This window comes from Cavia porcellus, unplaced genomic scaffold (assembly GCF_034190915.1).
Source record: "Cavia porcellus strain 051 isolate PalLab524CR breed Dunkin Hartley unplaced genomic scaffold, mCavPor4.1 scaffold_10, whole genome shotgun sequence".
In the NCBI taxonomy this organism is placed as follows: Eukaryota; Metazoa; Chordata; class Mammalia; order Rodentia; family Caviidae; genus Cavia; species Cavia porcellus.
The window spans coordinates 37,379,700-37,393,533 of NW_026947493.1; the positions used below are offsets into that span (position 1 = coordinate 37,379,700).

At 42.1% G+C, this 13,834-nt stretch overlaps 1 protein-coding gene and 1 pseudogene across 1 annotated transcript; both read right to left on the reverse strand.

Annotated features, from left to right (window-relative positions):
* Nucleotides 1-3,314: 3,314 nt before the first annotated feature.
* Hesx1 (HESX homeobox 1) lies at nucleotides 3,315-5,221 on the reverse strand. The gene is made up of 4 exons (XM_005008773.3): nucleotides 4,987-5,221; nucleotides 4,351-4,550; nucleotides 3,771-3,872; nucleotides 3,315-3,679 (listed from the first exon to the last, which is right to left on the reverse strand). Exons 1-4 carry the CDS (start codon nucleotides 5,141-5,143, stop codon nucleotides 3,557-3,559), a joined length of 582 nt encoding a protein of 193 aa, XP_005008830.2. The 5' UTR covers nucleotides 5,144-5,221; the 3' UTR covers nucleotides 3,315-3,556.
* Nucleotides 5,222-7,991: 2,770 nt separating this feature from the next.
* On the reverse strand, nucleotides 7,992-8,114 carry LOC111754701 (U4 spliceosomal RNA; annotated as a pseudogene).
* Between the last annotated feature and the right edge of the window lie 5,720 nt (nucleotides 8,115-13,834).

A 13,834-nucleotide genomic window follows, 5' to 3' on the forward strand; every position in this document is an offset into this window, starting at 1 on the left:
TACATGGTTATTTGCAACTTTTTGAAGTAGACTAGACAGTAGACTTAGTTAGGATGTCATTCTTGGCATAATGTGCTAATTAAAAGAGGATCTTCTGAGCCATCCAAGGACAACTGGAGAAAGAAAACAGTAAGTTCCGAAATGTGGGTGATTTTTACAACAGAAGGTATACAAGAACATTTTCAGTTTGGAGGTTCAGTTGCGGAGGTTCATCTGTGGGATTTCGTAAGGCTTTTCACAGCAAAGCACTTGGCAAGGCTAATTAGCAGAGAAGAGCAAAAAGGTGAAAATAAAATAAGGGAAGAAAATGAGAAGAGGTGAGCCTAACAGAGAATGGAGTGATGGAGTCACTGAGAACTGCTCCCCAAAATAAAGACAGATGACAGGACACAGAGAGGTGGACTCTGTGGAGGTGGAGAGGGCATCCGGGAAGGGGAAGACAGCAGAGGAAGGACGGGAGGGGACGTGAAAAGGCTTAAGGTGCCATATGTGTAGTCTGGGCTTACAAGGAAAACAACTTAATACAGGACACACAATTTACAGGATTATTGTATAATATTCACCAAAGAGTCAAATGCAGAAGCATACGAGCAATCTGTCCACACAGTAGAGACCCAAAGAATCCTGCTGAGGGCCTGGATCCCATGGCAATGTCCTCCATGAGTCCAGCTGGAGGCCTACAGCCCACAACAATGTCTCATGCAAGTCTGTTTCATGGATCTGTGCTGGGAAGGCCCAAAGGTGAGTGGTGGAAGCTAGAAAGTCTGCACCAGTGGGATGGAGGGTCTGTGCAGTCGGCTGAGGGATCTGCACTGCAGCCAGGAAGTGATGTTCAAGGTAAAGACCAGAGCTCCCCTGGAAAGAACTGTAACCATCCTCAGTGACAGTGAGGTCCTGAGCTCCTTTAAGGGTGAGAACAGCTGAGTTCATGTTGGGGCAGCCAGAGTGACAGGCTTCTCAGGAGAATCAACAGCACACCGTCTTCCCCTCCAATTCTTCTTTTATGCTGATGGCTACACTCCTCAGGTGGGCCTTCCAGATCCAGCACCACCTGACTCAGTTGAGCTGGGAGTTACAAGTTGACCATTAATTAATCCACTACATATATGTACTAATTCCCCACGAGGAATGTATTTGTTACGAATATATGTTAAAAAAAAAGATCTGCTTGGCTTGGACTGCTGTTGCAACAATACAGAGACAAAGAGAGTAAAAATGAGCAATGCATTTAGTAAAGGGATGTGGAAAGTTTTTATTCCTGTGGGTCTCCAAGAAATGGAAACACCGAGTCCCTACTTGTTATGGTGATTTGGGTTTTTATGGAGTCAATAGAACAGTTGGGCTTCCCGGTCTTTAGAAACAGGTATGAGACCCAGGTTGATGGTGCTGTGGGTTTGGCAATGGGAAATTTATGCAACTCTTGTGATGTGTGATAAGATGTATGCCGTGAAAGCGGCTATTAACAGTGATTAACTTAGAAGCTGACCACCAGCACACAGAGCCATTGTCTCCATCAGTGCCCGTTTGTGATGGGCTTTGTCTGTCTGGCTTCACAGGAGACAAATGCCATTATGGAAGACCAAATAACCTTATTTAGGCAGTTGCTAGATAATAGAGACGCTCTAGGTATTAGCTTGACTGCATTAGTTTGATTTGTTACCACTGTTCACCTTGTCTTGGGCATTAATGGAGACAAAGGCCTGGAATTACCAGGAGTAGAGATAAGCCGTGGATTAGAGCCTGTGTGTTTTGAGGGAAAGAGAATTCTAGTGCAGGTTTTCATTCCATTTTCATTTTGCTTGATTTTTTTGCCCTCAAAGTTAAAGGCCAGTTTTTCCCTGAAATCATTATTGGATTTTCCCCAAATTACTAGCACTTATAATTTGAAAAATATTGCTGTTTCATTATTTCCTTTAACAAGACCAGCCTTTTAGTTTTTTGAAAATGATTTAAGGCAAAATATTGTAGTAATCTTGTACATTATCTTGGTTCTTAAATGTTCTCATATATTTATGAACTCACCATTTTTAATAGGTGTGATCAGTTTCTATAATTTAAAAAAATTAGATGCACTAGTACTGCTGATCAATATCTCTGATGTTTCATTTTTTTCCTAGATTCTATAATTTTACCCAGAATCTTTATACTCCTTAAGGAGCAGGGACTAGAAATTAAATTCTGGATACATTCTACATTCTAGACAAACATTTCTTTTTAAAATCAATTTTATGCAAAGTATTATTTGAAAAGCACTTCAGTACTAGGATTGTGGAACAGTTTCTGCACAAGAGTTGAAATCTTATCTTCAATTCAGCAGAACCTAAGGAGAAAGCTCTAATTCTGGCATGGCAAGATAGTGGAAAAATGCAGAACAAGGGGCTGGGGGTGTAGCTCAGCGAGATGAGGTGCCTGTCTGGCAAGCACAAGATCCTGAGTTCCAATCCTGGTACCCACAAATACACACACACAAAAGATATAGAACAGCAGCCCAGGGGTATAGCTCAGTGGTACAGTACCTGCCTGGCAAGTGTGAGCCCTGAGTTTGATTCCCCAGTACCAAAATACATAAATTAAAAGAAAATGCCCCAGCAAAAACAACAAATATACATGCATACATATACACATACATAGATGCTTTTGTGACGTACAAAAAGATCCATGCAGACATGGAGGGTGGTTATTTCTGAAGGACGAGGGGCATGGGGTTTTACTTTCTTTTCCTATGCTTTTGCTTAGAAAGTGCGTGATCATTTCCAGTGCCTGCTCAGAGCATATACTAAATGCAGTTCTAACCCACTTTCTCGGTCAGCAGTGTAACAAATGTACCACTGATGAGAAATCATTAAATTAGCCATAAGCCAGATGATCATCAGCACTTAAAAAAATGAAAGCAGAACACAATAAATAAACTAGAGCCGGGCTTTAGCTCAGCAGCATAAGTGCCTGCCTGTCAAGCGTGAAGTCATGAGTTTGATTCCCGGTACCAAAAATAAGTACACTAGAAAACTATTTTAAAAGTTTGCATTTATTTGCAGCTTAAATTTTTTGTGTAGTGCAATTGCAATGGTGTGAATACAAAAAGTGATGCATTTATGTCACTATTTTGGCATGATTTTTCTTAAAAAGATTCATGAATAAATCATATTATACAGTTAAACATAATCATATTTGAAAATGTGCTTGATGGAAACTAACTGAAGTAAACTGTACTCTTCTTTTCCAGGTTATTTTACTTGAAGTGCTTTGTAAATGGAATTCAGCTTGTAAAAACAGTCATAAGCTTACTGATTTTAGCATACCAATTTATTAGAGTAACTTTGTTTACTTAAAAAATAGCTGCTTTTTTCTGAAAGTGTTTATTAAAATATATAAGAAAGGTCTTTAGTGTAATTAAAAGTGCCCACATATAATATGTATCACACTACAATCCTAGTTCTTTACAATATATTTTCAGAAAAAATGACAATACTCAGACTAAATGCAAGAAAGAAAACATCACATTTTTAAACACTTGTATTTCCTTTGATCCTTCATGTTCTGCATTTGAAAGGCAGTTTCACAAGTTTAGTTTCCCTTTATCTATTCCAGGAGATTTGTGTTGAAATTTTTTTTTCGCCATTAAAAACTGTGATTCTCTGTGGGACCTTTTCAGCTTTGCCCGCCGGTTTTGGAACCAAATCTAAAGTTAAGGAAAAATAAAATAGGTCTCAGAAACGTTGTTATTCTTAATATTTCAGTCATCAAAGAGTAACAACCAAATTGAAAATTACCTGAATTCTGTCTTCCTCTAGATTCAATTTTTGAGCTAAGTCTTCTCGGATATCAATGCCAGGATAGCAGTTCACTCTAAAGACATTTTCCAATACTTCAATCTAGAATAAGAAAACAATTTTTTTTGGTACCGAACTCACAGGATCGAATTCATGACTTCACACTTGCCAGGCAGGTGTTTACTTCACTGAGCTAAACCTAGTCTCCAAGAAAACAATTTGGGGGGGGGCGGTATTTTTACCGGTACCAGGGATCGAACTCATGACTGCCTGCTTGCAAGACAGGCGCTTATGCCGCTGAGCTAAATCCCCAGCCCCGAAAACAATTTTTTTATATGTTGATATTCCATATGTCACCAAAAACGGACTTCAATTTATATAACTAAATAACTGCATTTAAATCTTAGGCAATTAATCTAAATGCCTTTGAAGCAATTACCCAGAAACTGTGAAAATATGATTCTTCATTGTTTCATTTAATATGGCTTTGAAACTGCAGTCCCAAAGCGAACGGGCTTTTGCTCAACAGGGCATCAGTTAAAGCCTTCCCTTATCAGTACTGGACAAAAAAACCTCCCACCTGGTTCTGAGTAAAAGCAGTTCTTGGTCTTCGTCCTCTATACCAACCCATCTCTCTTTTCAAAGACAGTCTTTCTGAGGTTGAAAGGTAATGTTCGTGTTTTGAAATCCTTTCTTCTGTAGCTGGGTGATCCACCACTCCGGGTACTGAGATCCCATTGGGAAGACTTGGGACAGGTAGACATAGGTTACCATCTTTCCCTAAAATCCGGAAAATAAACCCAACCTTAGATAGCCAGTTCCATGTCTTGCAAATTGCTGTTAAGAAGTCATTTCAATAACTTTTCTTTAATTTTTCTTTTGGAATCCTTCTGGGTTTCACAAAAGAACTGTCCTCTCATCAAACCAAAAACCAAACAAAAATGAAAATCCTGCTTTGGCGTAGAAAACATTTTTATTTTGTGGGGAGTGTTAAACACACACAGAGAACTTTTTGAAGTAAATAGTAAATTTCCTATGAACTTATTTCCTCTCAAATCTAAGGCCGTAATCTATTTCCCACAGGATATATTGATTAGTCCTAGCTATGTAACTTAATGAAACTGATTTCTCCCCAGCTCTAGGCAGCGTGAAACAAAGAACAATCTAGAAACCCAAATGAAATCGAAAAGAGTTTAAAAATTAAGTATTGGCATACCCGAGGAGCTGCAGGTATCCGCCCAGGGCCTGTGAAACCTCAGGGACGGGACACAGTCTTTCTCCAGGTCCGGTCCTAGGATGCTCTCGATTGAGAAGGAGCAGGGGAGCGGTTTGCCCTCCCTAGGCTGGACGCCTTGCTGCAGGCAGGCAGACATCCTTCCCCGGGAGCTCGGGCAGGGCTCTGGCCTTCCCGCAGCCTCTGCCCCGCTCGCGCAGGGCTGGATCTTCCCGAGTTCACCTTATAGCTCTGCAGACAAGGGGGCTGGATTTAGAATGTCACTAATTAAAATCCTGTTTCAGAAAGTTTTAGCATGTCAATGAACACTCGCCCAGCCAGCAGCTTAAGGAGTTAATTGTTTATTTGTTTGCAAGTAATTAGCAACTAATGGCTACACCAGGGGGCCACCTACAGGGACACAAAGTGTTATCTCTTCTAAGCAGAACACAGACTTAACTTTCTCGGAAGAAGCGATGCAGGAACTGAGCCCTCCTTCTTTATTTGGGATCATTAATGTATAAAATCATGCTTTATATTCTGAAGTTTATACTTTCATGGACTCCAGGTTCCTAAACATACAGGGAAGAGAGGGGAGCAGTCAAGTAATACATAATCTAATTTAAGTAAAGTTTCTTACGAGGAAATTGGAAACAATAATAATCTCTTAATGCTATTATGATAATTCTGATGAAAACTCCTGTCTTTCAAATGCATATGCAATAGTGAATGCCGTCAATGGGAAGACGATTGTATTTGCAGTGCAGCACACCCGAAAAGGCTGGCAAGGTTATTAACACTGAGTGTAAGTGTCTTCCAAGTGCCCGGATCAACGCACAGGAACAGTTGCACCAAGTATTTTAAGTAATTATTGGGTTAATTCCTTTCCTTCATCTTTTCTTTTAAATGAGAGAGATGAATTTATATAAAGACTCACATGCAACTACCTCCAAGCAATTCCACGTATGACTATTCAAACTCGAGAGGAATTTCTCTAACCTTTTTATTTCAAAGAGAAGAGTCAACAGTATATGTGGCATTTTATTTTATTTTGTTGTGTTTTGTTTTTAGATGCTCAGAATAGAATATAGGGCCTTGAGCATGCTAGACAAGGTTCTACCTTGAGCCATGACTCCCGCGCTCAGTTCACTGTATTTGTTGTTGGTACAGAAGATTAATTCATAGTTTCATATTGAACTACACCTCCAGTCCAATTTTTTTTTTTTCTTTTTTGGTACCAGGGATTGAACTCACAACCTTGCGCTTGGCAGGCACGCACGTAAACCGCTGAGCTAAATCCCCGGCCCTCCCAGTCCATTTTTTATGTTTATTTTGAGACAGGGTTTTGCAAAGTTGCTAAACTGTGCAGGCTGGGCTCTTGAATTTGCAATCTTCCTGCCTCAGCCTCCCAGAGTGCCAACATGCACAGTTTAACTGTACTTTCTAAAGAAGAATTTCCCTCTGTTGCACTTTTCCTTTTATTTTGGTGTAGAGGATTCATCCTAGGCCCCAGCACGCTAAGCACATGACCTACCAATGACTCCTATCCCAGCATCCCTGTTTGATCTTTTGCAGAGTTGGGATGGGATGATTTCATGACGATGATTGAATTCATAAGAAAAATGAGTGAGAGTGGAGCATTTTAATTTCATAATCCTAAGAAAATTTGAAGTTAAGAAAGTATAACTGTTAGTTGGGAAGATTCTGAAGAGGCCGTTCTCCCACAAGTGTAATAGTTGTGGTTCCTGTGCTCTTTTCCCTTTCTTTCAGTACTTTCTTGAGCATAGATTAAGTGCTAAGTGTTCTTTGTCATTTAAATGAATTCTGGACTTCTCTGTAGGAAAGAGGAAAAGTTGTGCGTAGAGAAAATAGCCTCTACGGGTGGAGCTCAATTTCTTCAGGTTTTATCCTGATGACACCACATTTATTAAGCTAAATTCACCTTTACCCATGCTCTGGGGTGAACAAAGGATCTCAACCTTAAATGTGAGCAGGTCACAGAGGGGTTTATAAATTTACATGTGAAATCATTTTGCAGATGAACAAACAGATAGACATTCACATGTCAAGGAGACTGTATGCTGGGCCTTGGGATGCAGACTGCAATGTGGGGGTGACTTTTACCTGGGAAGGATGAGAGGATAAAGAAAGATGCTGGGCATTCCCTGATTTCCTTTTTCCTTTGGGACATTCATTCATTCACTTATTCCAAAATGGGTCAAGAACCCATTCAGTATCAGAAAAAATGAACAAGATTCTTGCCTTCATGAAGCTCACAAAGGTAACGGCAGAGTGCGGGGTACGTTTTGGGGTGTCAGACAGGCAACAAACAACAATTCTAGGTGAATTATCTAGCATGTTAGCTGAGGATTAGCATGTAAAAGAAAACCAGTGAGCCAGGCAAGATGGATCACCGGGAGGAGGCTTCGGGTGGCTGCCTGGGCAGCTCTCACTGAGACCCTCGCCCCACAGCCTGGTGCCTGAGGGATAAAGGAGCCACAGCAGGGGTGAAAGCCACTGGGGTTCACTGCATCTTCTTTGTTAACAAAGATAGTCCAATATTTTTATTCAGCTGGTTTTACTTGGATTTACTTAACACTATTTTATAAACAAATGAACAGCTGAAAATAAAAGGTAGGAGAGAATTTCTCAAAAATTATGGGGGGAATAGATTTATGTCTGAATGTATTTTTTGAGACAGGGCCTTGCTACGTCGTTCGGGCTGACCTTGAACTCACTTATGTAGCCCAGGCTGGCCTCAAATTCATGGCAATCCTTCTGCCTCAGCCTCTGGAGTGCTAGGATTATAGATGTGTGCCACTATGCCCAGTTTGGAGCAAATATTTTTGCATATGTTCACACAGTAGATTTTTGTGGGGTGCTTACTATGTGCTAGATTACAGTGTAGGTTTTGGATCAGTGATGAACAAAACATGGTAACTTCAGAGAATGATAAGCACAGGGACAGATGTAAGAGGTACGGGTAATACAGGCACTCCTTGTTCATTCCTGTGATAGGTTTTTACATAAATTGGACACTAAATGAGGAATTGTACATTACAATATTCAATTAGCAATTATCAAGCCTCAGATAAACATCATTGGCTACAATGCTGCCACTGTGCAAAGCTATAATATTCAGAACAAAGAGATGGTCAAAGGGAACTCCATCCTTTTTTTTTTTTTTTGTCTTTTTGAGACAGGATCTTGCTATGCAGTTCAGGCTGGCCTTGAGCTCACTTTATAGCTCAGGCTGGTCTCGAACTCGCAATGATCCTCCTGCCTCAGCTTCCTGAGTGCTGGGATTACAGGCGTGAGCCACCATGCCCAGCTGTGAGGGAACTCCATTTTGAGGACTCTGCTTTTATTTGCTCATCCCTTACATGCAGTACTGTAGTGTAAAACAGAACATGAAACTATAGTACAATGCCTTCGAGTTGTCTTAGCCATTTTTTGTGTTGCTGAGACAAAATACCCAACACCAGAGGTGAAGGGAGGAAAGGTTTCTTTAGCTCACAGTTTGTAAAAGGTTTCAGGCCACAGTTGGCTGCTCCAAGGCAGGGCAGCATGGCAGGGGGGCACAGGAGAGAAGAGAGAGTTCATGGCACAGCAGGGCAGGAAGAAGGCAGCAAATAGCAAGCAGCAGCTGGAGAAGCAAGAGCCTGCCCTTCCCTTGTATTTCTTCCACTTTTTATTTTACCATTCCCCTGATCCCAGCATCCCAGCATCATGTGCCCTGGATCCAGACACCTCTGAAAAACCCCACCTATGACCACATGAGGCAAGGGAACATCTAGATACAAGCCAAAACAGCAGTGCAATCAGCAAAAATTACAGTACTGTTACACTGTACAAAAAGATACTGAGCCTCTGTAAGCAAGATGTGCAGCACTACAAACATAAAGACACTCGAGCAGCATTTTAGTCATTGAATGCTTCTGAGTCCTCAGCAGCAGCATCATCAGAATTATGATCAGGCTGGGGAATTAGCTCAGGGGCTTAAGTGCCTGCTTTGCAAGTACACAGTTGAGAGTTCAATCCCAGGTACCAAAAAAAAAAAAAAAAAAAAAAGAATAATAATGAGGAGATCAAGGACCAGGAAAGAATTATAATGAGATCAAGGACCAGTAGCAATGGAAGAACTAGTGATCAGGCTCCGGGCATAGCTTTTGAGAAGCGTCCTGTTAGTGTGGTCTGTCATTTTCCTTTTTGCTTCATAAACTTGACAGTAGCATTGTAACTGTTCACTTATTCGCTGTCCGTTTAGACCCATAACCTATAGCTCTGACAAAGCTGTGTTCACTCTTGAGGACACACTGTGTAGATAGTATCTTGACCAAGAAATCTGGAGTTTTCATGCATAGAATCAAATACAGAAGTAGAAGAGGCCACCAAATTGTTTCCCTGAGCCAGATGTGGTGGTGTACTCCTGAAATCCCAGCACTTGGGAGGCTGAGGCAGATGGATCATTGGGAGCCTGAGACTGGCCTGAGCTACCCAGTGAGCACAAGGCCACCTGAACTGCACAGAGAGTCTCTGTCTCAAAGAGACACAAAGGCTGCCATGCTGCTCACATTTCTGTGTCCTTGAGTCTGAAGGCAAGTCCAAAGTCCAAGGGGCGCACATTGGTTACAAGTCTGAAGAGTCATTAAACTAAACGGGGAGATTATCCAATGAGGAAAGTCTGTACAACATAACAGGGAGGATGGCTTTTAGGAAGAGGTGCTGAGTAGTCAAGGAAGGCTTCTTCAGGAGGTGACAATTTAGCTGACGTGAGACTGGGAGGAGGCCAGGATGCCACGTCTTAGAAAAAGTGTTGCAGTCAGAGGAAGTAGCAAGTGCAAAGGTCTTGCCGGTGAAACACACTTGGATCATCTGAGGAAAACAAAGGAAGGGAGTGGAGCAGAGCTCCAGGTGCACCTGGAGAGCCAGGCTGGATGGGTGGATGACGGATGGGCTTCCTTCATAAAGGCCACAGCAAACACTTCCCGGACGAAGCAAGCCAGGTGCGTTTTGAGGTGGGACATACAGTACTGGACACTTTTTTTTTTGGAGACAGGGTCTTGCAGTGTGGTGTAGAGTGGCCTTGAACTTGCTTATGTAGCCCAGGTTAGCTCTGAACTCGCAGCAATCCTCCTGCCTCAGCCTCCCAAATGCTAGGATTATAGGCATGTCCCACCATGCCTGGCATTAGGACATGTTTTTAAAAGCTTACTCTGGGGCTGGGGTGGGTGGGCATGTAGCTCAGTGATAGAGCACTTGCCAAGCATGTTCAAAGTCTAGGTTTGATCCCCAGGAACACAAAAAACAAAACAAAAACAAAGACAAAACCCTCTGCTTGCCATGTGGAAAGGCATCAGAGGAGAATGAATGTAGCCAGGGTGAACAGTTGCCAATTATTTATCCAACATACTTAACTACACATATGGGAACATAGAGGTCCCTTTTTCCATCCTGGGATACACACATATATGTTCTGTTTGTTTTGGTATCGGGGATCAAACTCACAACCTGGCACTTGGTAGGCAGACAGGTGCTTGTGCTGCTGAGCTAAATTCCTGGTCCAGGAAGCTTATATTTGTAATCCCATGGAAACATCATTGGAATTCTGGTGAGTTAATTGCAATCTACCACCTTCAGTGTAACCCACAGTGAGAATAAAGACACTAAGACATATTTTCAGTTACGGGTAGCCAAGGGGTCCTGAGTGCAGTCCAGATGAGGACTCATGGAACAAAGGCCTCCACCAATGGCCACCCAGATTTTATTAATTTGTGCCGAGGGTCCTGGCTTGAGGACGAGTGACTGCAGGAGAAAGGCTGGAATCAGGTGAGTACTGAGAGCTGGGCTGGCTAAAAGGAACCTCTACAGCATGCAGAGAAGGGTATGCAGGAACATCAATCTGTGTAACAGAACTAAGTTAGCATTTAAAGCTTGGAAGGCTGGTGCTTTAGTTCAGATGTGCAAACATTTTCTGCCCTGGGAAGTCATTGCCTCTTAGCTTCAGACTTGAACACAGGGGATAGCGCTAGAGTCTTGGCTCTGCCATCTAGCTGGGCTCTGCCATTTAGGGAGACATTGAGGTGGGGAAACAGTGACTGTCACCAGGCCCACGAGGTTGTGAGTTTAGTCCCTAGTACCGCCCCTCAAAAGAGATTACACATCAGTACTTTAACCATATTTACATTGTTTAGAGCCAATTCAAAGGGAAAGGAAATTAGCTTAGCTGCTCTATACATATCAGTACAAGGAGACAGGGCCAGCTTTAGCCAAAGTGGAGGTGATCGCTCTATTCCAGGACAGCTGTCCAGGTGGTCCTCTATGTGGAGGGATACTGTGGTGGAAACTGCTCGGGGCGGGATGATGGTCGTAACAGAAGAGTGAGTGTGGAGAGAGGGAATTCATTGGGAGGTGCTGGGAGGCTCCAGTTCTCACCTCCCATGCTGGCCGCCTTCCAGTCCTGTAGCTTCACAGGTGATAAAGTTCTTCCCCCTTCTTTCCTCAGGCTTGTTCACGGGATCTTTGGCCAGCGGGAGGTGCTGTGAGCAGAAGCTCAACCTCCCGCTGCAGTGATTGGTTTGCCCCCTTGGGTTTCTGACATCACCATGATCTTGTGCCTGGGGTAGACAGTGCTGTCCAGTTTGAGTCCGAAGTGGGCACACATGGACCAGCCCCTAAATCACCTTGCAAACAAAGTCAGCTGAGACTAGCCAGGCTCAGCCAAATATTGACTTCAATCTTGTGAGTGGGAGAAAGAAACAGCCATTACTTAGGGTGCTGAGATGTTTTTAGGTTTTTTTTTTTTTTTTTTTTTTTTTTTTTTTTTTTGTCTTTTTCGTTTTTATCGGTACCGGGGATCGAACTCACGACTGCCTGCTTGCAAGGCAGGCGCTTATGCCGCTGAGCTAAATCCCCAGTCCCCAGATGTTTTTAGTTTTATGCATCATGGGTTTGAAGAAACAGCTCATTGATTCAGGAGTAAAAAACACGTCTTGCTAATGGATTGGGTATAGAGGTTTAGGCTGGAGAGGACAAGTTTGGGAAGTATACTGTGAAAATGTTCCTGTTTGGACAGAAAGGAGCTATTGGAGATGCAAACGTGAGCTTAGGGCTGGCAAAGGGGTGGTTTTGAAAGACACAGATGTGCATGAGATCACCCACAAAGCACAGCTGGGCACAGGAGCCTGAGGTTTGGCTTAGGGGCTCTAACACTCAGAGGTTAGGAAGAAGTGGTGCCAGGGGCAGCTGGAGAATAGCAGCTAGGAAGGCAAGAGAAAAATACAGAGATGAGGAAGCAGAGGCAAGAGAAGGAAAAGAGGCGGCAAAAGCGTCCCTAAGCTATGGTCTCTGCTTCTACCCTTGACGCTCTACGACTTTCTATCCACACAGCAACCAGAGGGATTGTTCACAAACAAATCAGTTTATGTTGAAACTGTTCCAAAACATGGTTCCTAAATAAAGGTCAGAATTCTTGTTTTCATCCCCCACCATGTTGGATTTTTGAAACAGGGTCTCCAGGCTGGCCTTAAACTCACTGTGTCACCTAGGCTAATCTTGGCCAATGATTTAGCTTGACAGCCTAAGTGCCTGTCTGGCCAGAGCGTGGTGTAAGTTTTATACCTGGTATCACACACACACACACACACACACACACACGCGCGCACACACACACACACACACACACACACACACACACACACGATTTAGGCTAATGTTAAACTCAGCTCCCCCTGGGCTGCAAGTGCTGGGATTATGGCAGTGGCCCCACACCTGGCTCCTCCTTTCCCTCTTCCAGTGTTTAGAATGTGGATAATATGGCAGAAAATGGTGAAATGTTGAGGGTAGAAGGCGCACAGAGAGGAAGGAGCTTGGAAACCTGATGGCTGCGGAATGGATATTCCAGACCAGCACCGAACAGGGAATGAGTGTGCATCTTGTCATTTGGAATCTCTGTGTCGTAGCACTTGAGTTTATATCTAATAACGGAGTCAGAAGAAATTCGGATAGTGCTAGAATTATCAGGCTAGAATAGAAAACAGCTAAAAATCTAAAAATCAAAATTTAAGGAACTAAATGTTAGAACCACACATAGGAGCAAGCAAACATTATTAGGAATGACCATAATGAGTTTTAAAAGAACCAAATGGAATTTACAAAATGAAAAATATGCATACTTAATGAAATGTATTCAGTGTGTGAGTTAAACATCATTTTTGGACAGTCATGTAAGTTCCCTTACCTACACTCTGGCCAACAACTGTTTATTATAAACATTTAAAATTGTCTAGTAGGCACAATACTCTTGCTATGCTTCTATGGCATTTTAATATTTTTGTATTTAATCTTTCAGAAGTCCCATACTATTTTGTAGCTGAGACAACAGAAACTAAATGTAGAGGATAATGTGTAAAAGTCACTAACTGTGAAGTATCAGAGCCTTGACTGGTATTTCCTGTTTCCAAATTCTCTGTTCTGATTTTACCAAGTAATGGCCACTGTAACATCTTCATAAATAATCTCATGACATAAATATCAAAGTGTACATGGTGGCACAGGCCTGTAATCCTAGAATTTGGAGGCTGAGGCAGGTGAATCCCTGCAAATGTGAGAAAGTATGGGCTATATAGTGAATTCAAAGCCAGCCTGAACTACATGGTGAGACTCTGTCTCAAAAAATAAATAAATAAATAACAAACATACAAAACACAAAAATCGTACATGAATGAATACAACCAAACAAAAAACATACTGGACAATTAAGAAAAATGTGAAAATCTTGAAATATTTTTTCAACACATATGCTATTGTTAAAGTTATAATCATAAATACCCTGTTGATTCTATTATTTGAC